General features: G+C 42.7%; 1 protein-coding gene across 1 annotated transcript in view; it reads left to right on the forward strand.

Annotated features, from left to right (window-relative positions):
- Positions 1-7540: 7540 nt before the first annotated feature.
- Positions 7541-8015, forward strand: part of LOC100959869 (DNA-directed RNA polymerases I and III subunit RPAC2-like) — a 692-nt gene continuing 217 nt past the window's right edge. Inside the window, exon 1 of the mRNA XM_003793436.2 lies at positions 7541-7918. Coding sequence (XP_003793484.1) covers positions 7550-7918 — 369 coding nt within the window. The 5' untranslated portion in view covers positions 7541-7549. The remainder of the gene's footprint in view (positions 7919-8015) is intronic.

The following is an 8015-nucleotide window of genomic DNA, read 5'->3' on the forward strand; positions in this document are numbered from 1 at the left end:
TGGTGGGAAATAAGTAAATAAAACACAAGAGACAAAGATGGGATCGGAAGGACTGGAGCAGCTAAGACTGCAGCCAACCCCAAACTGTGAAAATAGCTTTATTTATGTAGTATCTTAAATAAAGTTACTAAGTGACATAAATCTTGGTACATGGGATAAAGATTAACTTTAGGGATAAAAAGTTGCATGCTTGCTACCAAGATAACAAAGAAAGTATACAGGGGCTATGTGACTTCTGGCAGAGGAGGTAAGGAAAAAAGAATGTTGTTTTAAAAAAAAAAAAAAAAAGAATTTTGTTCACATTCTGTTTTATAGAATGAGGTATTGCCCAATTCTAGAATCACGAATAAAATTCAATTAAGATCTTTAAATTAGTTTTGTTGTATTTTGTTTTGCTTTGTTTTTTGACACAGAGCTTCAAGCTGTCCCCCTGGGTAGAGTGCTATGGCATCACAACTCACAGCAACTTCCAACTCCTGGGCTCAAGTGAGTCTCCTGCCTCCACCTCCCAAGCAGCTGGGACCACAGGCGCCAGCGACAATGCCTAGCTATTTATTTTTTTTGGTTGCAGCTATCATTGTTGTTTGGCGGGCCTGGGCTGGATTTGAACCCGCTACCTTAGGTGTATGTGGCTGGCACCTTAGCCACTTGAGCCACAGGCGCCAAGCCTGTGTTTTGTTTTTTGAGACAGAGTCTCACTTATTGCCCTCACTAGAGTGCCATGCCATCACAGCTCACAACAACCTCAAACTCTTGGGCCCAAGTGATCCTCTTGTCTCGGCCTCCTATGTAGTGGATTTGTGGGAAGGCAAACAAATGATAAAGTGTCATTAGTAAAATTTGTCTTCGGCTAAAGCGCCAGCCACATACACCTAAGGTGGTGAGTTCGAATCCAGCCCAGGCCCGCCAAACAACAATGATGGCTGCAACCAAAAAATAGTCGGGCGTTGTGGCGGGCGCCTGTGGTCCCAGCTACTTGGGAGGCGGAGGCAGGAGACTCGCTTGAGCCCAGGAGTTGGAGGTTGCTGTGAGCAGTGAAGCCACTGCACTCTACCCAGGGGGACAGCTTGAGGCTCTGTCTCAAAAAAAATAAAAATAAAATAAAATTTGTCTTGTAGATTCCTAATGAAGTTTATCAAAAGACAAAATTATGGTTGGGCATTTTGAGAGGCTGAGACCAAGAATGGCTTGAGGCTAGGAGTTTGAGACAAAGCTGAGCAACATAGTGAGGCCTCATCTCTACAAAAAGAAAAATAGCTCACCATGGTGGGTCTCTAACTACTGAGCTACAGGCTCCAAGCCTTTTTTTTTTTTTAAAGACAGAATCTCACTCTGTAGCCCTGAGTATAGTGCTGTGGCACCAAACTCTTGGTCTAAAGAGATCCTCTTGCCTCAGCCTCCCAAGTAGGTGGTAGGGACCTGCCACAACGCCTGGCTAGTTTTTCTAAGTTTTTTAGTAGAGACAAAATGTTGCTCTTGTTCAGGCTGGTCCCAAACTCCTGAGCTCAGGTGATCCACCCGCCTCAGCTTCCCAAAGTGCTAGGATTACAGGCATGACCCAAGGCTTTGAGATCATTCTAAAGGGTCTTCTCCATTTCCCCTTCCTCTCTAAATTAATCTCAATTGACTTTTCTGTGCAGTTTTAAAAGGGGAAACTGAACTGCTACATGGTAGATAAATGACAGACCAAGTTCCTGAGCTCCTAAGAGAAAGGACATTTTACTCCTCCCAGCCAAAAGGTGCCCCTAGGTAACTGGCTACCTAAGTAGGAATGTCTGGGGTGATTTCCTATGACATAAAGCAGCCCTTGAGGGCAACCCCCAAACAAATTTAATTAAAAGAAGGCTGGTTCGGTGCCTGTAGCTCAGCAGCTAGGGCACTAGCCACATACACCAGAGCTGGCAGGTTTGAACCCAGCCCAGGCCTGCCAAACAACAATGATAGCTGCAACCAAAAAAAATAAATAGCCAGGCATTGTGGCGGGTGCCTGTGGTCCCAGCTACTCAGGAGGCTGAGGCAAGAGAATTGCTTAAGCCCAAGAGTTTGAGGTTGCTGTGAGCTGTGACACACAGTACTCTACAATGGCAACATAGGGAGACTCTGTCACAAGAAAAAAAATAAAAAATAAAAATAAAAGAAGGCTACTTCAGGAAATAAATATAAGAGCTGATCAGTGTTTTCAGCCCCCTCGGAGGAGACAGACCCCCTAAGAGAGAAACTGAGATGTGTTAGAGGGTGGTAATGACTCAGTGGTGAAACACTAAACCCTAGACCACAGTTCAGTAGTTTCTTTTAAGGAAAAATGGGAGGGAAATCCTCTAAAGACAAGGAAGGACAAGGAGATTGATCCACTTAGGCATCCTTGTTGGTTTATGGTACCTCTACTTGCAAGTATTTGTGTAAATGGAAAGGTTTGAAGGCATGCCAGGTTTCCTAGGACTCTAGCTGGTTAAGGCCATTTCTGTGCACATGTTTTAACTGATGGGCAAATTACATCAAAGAAAATCCAGAGCTCAGATGATCAATCTGCCTATAAAGTTAAAATGTCTCCCCCTGGGTGAGGGGCACAACTACAACTTGGACTCTACCTAACAAACACAAACAACATAACCTAATCATCTGTACCTTCATATTAAAGTCTCAGGTGGCGCCTGTGGCTCAGTGGGTAGGGCGCTGGCCCCATATACCGAGGGTGGCAGGTTCAAGCCTGGTCCTGGCCAAACTGCAACAAAAAAATAGCTAGGTGTTGTGATGGGCACCTGTAGTCCCAGCTACTCGGGAGGCTGAGGCAAGAGAATCACCTAAGCCCAGGAGTTGGAGGTTGCTGTGAGCTGTGTAACACCACAGGACTCTACTGAGAATGATAAAGTTAGACTCTGTCTTGAAAAAGACTGTCTCTACAAAAAAGAAAAAAAAATTTTTTTTAATGTCTCAAGTGTTTTACCTCTCTATTTACTTTTCTGCCAACTCTGAACCTGCTAACTTTTTCTACTACTATTAAGAGAAACCCAATGTTTATGGCATTGCTAGTTCACAGCTACTTGGAGATCTTATAGCCAGTTTTGCTAGAATGTAAACACTGAAAATTCATATTAAGCTGAAGGGGAAAGAGGCTTTTTTTATTCTTTTTTGAGACAGTCTCACTCTGTTGCCCTGGATAAAGGGGCAGAGCACCACAGCTCACAGCAACCTCAAACTCTTGGGCTCAAGACACCCTGCTGCTTCGGCCTGCTGCGTAGCTGGAACTACAGCTACACAACACTTGACTAGTTTTTTTATTCTTAGTAGAGACTGTGTGTGTGTGTGTGTGTGTGTCTCAATCTCTTGCTCAGGCTGGTCTCGAACTCCTGAACTGAAGGGATCCTCCCTAGGCTTCCCAGAGTGCTAGGATTATAGGAGGGAGCCACCACGCTTGGCCTAGACAAGAGATTATGTAAAATCAAACTGCTATGGAAACTGCTTTACCTAAAACTTTGGTCCTCAAGCATTATTAGATTGCCTATCAGGAAAAAAATTAGCCATGTGAACAAGTTACAGTTTTGTCAGAAGTAATTGGGATCCAGTTATCTTCTGTAAACTGGTCAATTTGTGTTACTGTCTCATGTCTAGAGTCAGAGGTAAAAGCTATTGGAACCCATGTGTATGTGAGAGCGAGTGTGTGTGTATACATTCAGATATATTTTGTGAGTATACACCTGTTACAGGCTGTGTCTGCCTCATCCTAGACAGGCTTATAAATAAGTGCCCAAGGCTCGGCGCCTATAGCTCAACCGGCTAAGGCGCCAGCCACATACACCTAAGGTGGCGGGTTCGAATCCCCTGCCCGGACCCGCCAAACAACAATGACGACTGCAACCAAAAACTAGCCGGGCGTTGTGGCGGGCACCTGTGGTCCCAGCTACTTGGGAGGCTGAGGCAGGAGACTCGCTGGAGCCCAGGAGTTGGAGGTTGCTGTGAGCTGTAATGCCACGGCACTCAGCCCAGGGGGATAGCTTGAGGCCCTGTCTCAAAAAAAAAAAAAAAAAAATAAGTGCCCAAAAACTAATTTTAAAAACCCAAATGCTTTTCTAGTTCATGTAATCTTTTGGTATTTCTAGTAATCTTTGGTAAATAAGCAGGATGTTTGAAAATTATTATTATTGCCCAGAAGCAGTAGCTCATACCTGTAATCCTAGCACTCTGAGAGGCCAAGACGGGGGGATCCCTTAGGTTCAGGAGTTCAAGACCAAATCGAACAAGAGTGGGATCCCATCTCTACTAAAAATAGAAAAACTAGCCAGCCTCATGGACATGCTGTAGTCCCAGCTACTCAGGAGGCTGAGGCAAGAGGATTGCTCAAATCCAGGAGTTTGAGTTTGTTGTGAACTATGATCCCATAGCACTCTACCCAGGTTGATAAGAGTAAGACTCTGTCTCAAAGAAAATTATTAATTATTATTGATAAACTAAAAATAAAAATGTCTTCAAATTGTCAGCATACATTTTTACCTGGATTAACTGGCATTTTTGTGTTTTTAAGATGGTAGGTTTTGATACAAAGGTTTTAAAACTATAAACCTAACCAAAAACAAAATGAGACCTTTTTTTGAGAATTTCACCTTCAACATTAGCTGACATGCATAAAACTTTCCGGTTAGATTGTTTTCATTCAGTGGCAATCATGTCTTACTTTTCCATATGTACCTGTAAAGTTTTTCCATCATGTTTTAAAGGCTTTAAGAAAAAATAAAGATAAAAAAAGTGGGGTAGGCAAAGAGAAAGCATGGCATGTTTGAGAGACAGGAAGGAAGCCCAAGAAACAGAATGAAAAGAGGGAGTGGAGGTGTTAGTGGAATAAAATGCATGTCCTGCAGGAAATAAGCACTCTCCTTAAATACACTCTCCTTATTCCAGTCAGAGTGTTTTATCCTTAGCAAGAATAAGTCCTCTTTCCCACTACTCAGAAATTACAAAGAAAAAACTAAACTACGTGTCTTTTACTTTCCATTTTCCAAACTACATGATGACTGTGACACCTTGGTATAAGTCCAATAGGCCCTTAGTAAGTATTTGTTGGTTGATTAGAATGGGCCATGTCAGTGACCTTGACCAAAGTGTTGTATTTAGAAACTTTGACTATGAGGAAATGAAACCTTTTGAGAGAATTTACGGAAAGGGCATTTGGGGGCAAAGACAACTTAGAAGACTTGTAAAGTGGGAGGCAGATGACTCTCTCATTCTGTACCCTTACCCTTTCAAAATAATAGTGCCAGTGCCACTGAAACTCAAAAGGTTTTTTTAAAAAATCATGGAGGGAAAATGTCACCATATATATGAAATGTAACAGTAGGTCAATGGAGTGTTGTCCAAAACAGCAGTGTCCTTAGGAATTTAACACTGAGGAAGATTCTCTCCCTACCCAAACTCTAGCCAGACTTCTCTGAGCCCACTCAACAAAGCCTCAACCTTGGCCTTTAACGACTAGAACAACACACTAACGTAGTTTCTAACAGCTCAAAGATGCATCCCTAGGTTGACTGTAGCCCCCTGAAAGTGCCTGCCTGAGAAACTCATGGTTGCCAAAAGAACTTATGGTTTGTTCCAAACAGCACATGATGATAGGGCCCCCTCCCAGCTTCTGTAGGTGGACAGGTTAACAAACCTACCTTGGTTTTTCTCCATTTCCTACTTTTTATAATTTTTTTGCCCTTTGACTCTGCTGAGCTCTTGCTCACTCCTTTCTCTATTTCCCTTGTTCTCTTTTAAAATGCTTAGTCACTGCTGTACAGATGGAAATTCAGTTCAGTTTGTGCTGGACTTTTTTTCTTTTCACAGTAATATATTACTGATTAAAACCTGTCTTTATAACTTTAGTATTCAACTTTGTTTATCTTTGACCATACTCAGATCCAAAATTCTGCCATTCTTCCATATGGTTGTTTTTCTTCTTTGAAACTGACTTGAAGAAAATCATTTTCACATTTTGGTTACTTCCTCTCATTTCATTTCTTTATTATTCTAAATACCACAGTCTAAATAACATTTGTTTTAGGCAAGACAAATTCTGAAGCAACGTAAGAAAAGATAAGCAAATTGGCTTACATAAAATACAAATGTTTTTCAGATGGCAAAGGATAGAAAAAGTTTTTTTTTTTTGAGACGGAGCCTCAAGCTGTCCCCCTGGGTAGAGTGCCATGGCATCACGCTCACAGCAACCTCCAACTCCTGGGCTCAAGCGAGTCTCCTGCCTCAGCCTCCCAAGTAGCTGGGACTACAGGTGCCCGCCACAACGCCTGGCCATTTTTTGGTTGCAGCCATCATTGTTGTTTGGTGGGTCTGGGCTGGGGATTCGAACCTGCCACCTTAGGTGTATGTGGCTGGCGCCTTAGCCGCTTGAGCCACAGGCGCCGAGCTGATAAAAAGTTTAAGAGCTAAAAAATATATATAAGAAAAGTATTTGCTACTGTCTTGTGGGCACATGCCTCTAGTCCCAGCTATTCAGGGGGCTAAAGAGAGTAGATGGCTTGAGACAAGGAGACTGAGGCCAACCTGGGCTGCATAGTGAGATTTTTGTCTGTAAAAATAATGATGATAATAATATTTTCCATTAACATAATAATGGTATTGTGGTTAATATAAACAAAAAAATACAAAGAGTTCTACTTCCAGAAAGAAGCCACAGTAAAGCCACTAGTAATAGGTTAGAAAAGTGCAAACTAGGGTGGTGCCTGTGGCTCAAAGGAGTAGGGTGCTGTCCCATATACCTAGAGGTGGCAAGTTCAAACCTGGCCCTGGCCAAAAACTAAAAAAAAAAAAAAATGAAAACTAAACAAGAAGATAACATTTTTTTTACTTACAATATTGGCAAACATTAATAATACTAATAGTATCTTAGTGTAAGATAAAATGGAGTTGGGTTGGGAGAGAGATCAGGAATTTCTGGCCTGGGATCTGAATAACTGCAACCTTTACCTATTACTTTATTTATTAAGATTTGTCGGGTGGCACCTGTGGCTCAAAGGAGTAGGGCACTGGTCCCATATGCCAGAGGTGGCGGGTTCAAACACAGCCCCGGCCAAAAACTGCAAAAAAAAAAAAAAAAACCCACATGCCGGCACAGTGGCTCACACTGGTAATTCTAGCATTCTGTGAAGCCAAGGCACATGAATTGCTTGAGCTGTGGAGTCTGAGAATAGCCTGAGCCAGAGTGAGACCCTGTCTCTAAAACTTCCTGTGCCTTATAGCCAGCACTGATAGTTCCAGCTATTTGGAAGGCTGAAGCAAAAGAATCACCTGAACCTAAGAGTTTGAGGTTGCTGTGATGAACTATGAGCCACAACACTCTACTGAGGGTGACAAAGTAAGACTATCTCTAAAATATATATATATATTTTAATATATATTATTTAACTCAGTAATCCCATGTCTAGGTATCTGTCCTACAGAAATAAAAGAATCAATGTATAAGAATATATTAGTAGGGGTTTTGCTTTTCTTCCTGCTTTGCAGTATGGGGCAGGGCCTCCGATCCGCCAGTACCTCCTGAGGATCCTGAAACCACCCCTCGGCGATGGAGGAGGACCAGGAGCTGGAGAGAAAAATATCTGGATTGAAGACCTCAATGGCTGAAGGCGAGAGGAAGACAGGCCTGGAAATGGTCCAGGCAGCTGGAATAGATAGACACCGTGTGACATTTGTATTGCACAACAAGGACCATACTCTAGGAAATTCTCTGCGTTACATGATTATGAAGAATCCAGAAGTGGAATTTTGTGGTTACACTATGGCCCATCCTTCAGAGAGCAAAATTAATTTACACATTCAGACTCAAGGTGCTCTCCCAGCTGTTGAGCCACTTCAGAGAGGCCTGAATGAGCTCATGAATGTCTGCCAACATGTACTTGACAAGTTTGAGGCCAGCATAAAAGACTATAAGGAGGCTCGGCGCCTGTGGCTCAAGCAGCTAAGGCACCAGCCACATACACCTAAGGTGGTGGGTTCGAATCCCCAGCCCGGGCCCGCCAAACAACAATGAT

Source organism: Otolemur garnettii, unplaced genomic scaffold (genome assembly GCF_000181295.1).
Source record: "Otolemur garnettii isolate 467f Iridium unplaced genomic scaffold, OtoGar3 scaffold00068, whole genome shotgun sequence".
In the NCBI taxonomy this organism is placed as follows: Eukaryota; Metazoa; Chordata; class Mammalia; order Primates; family Galagidae; genus Otolemur; species Otolemur garnettii.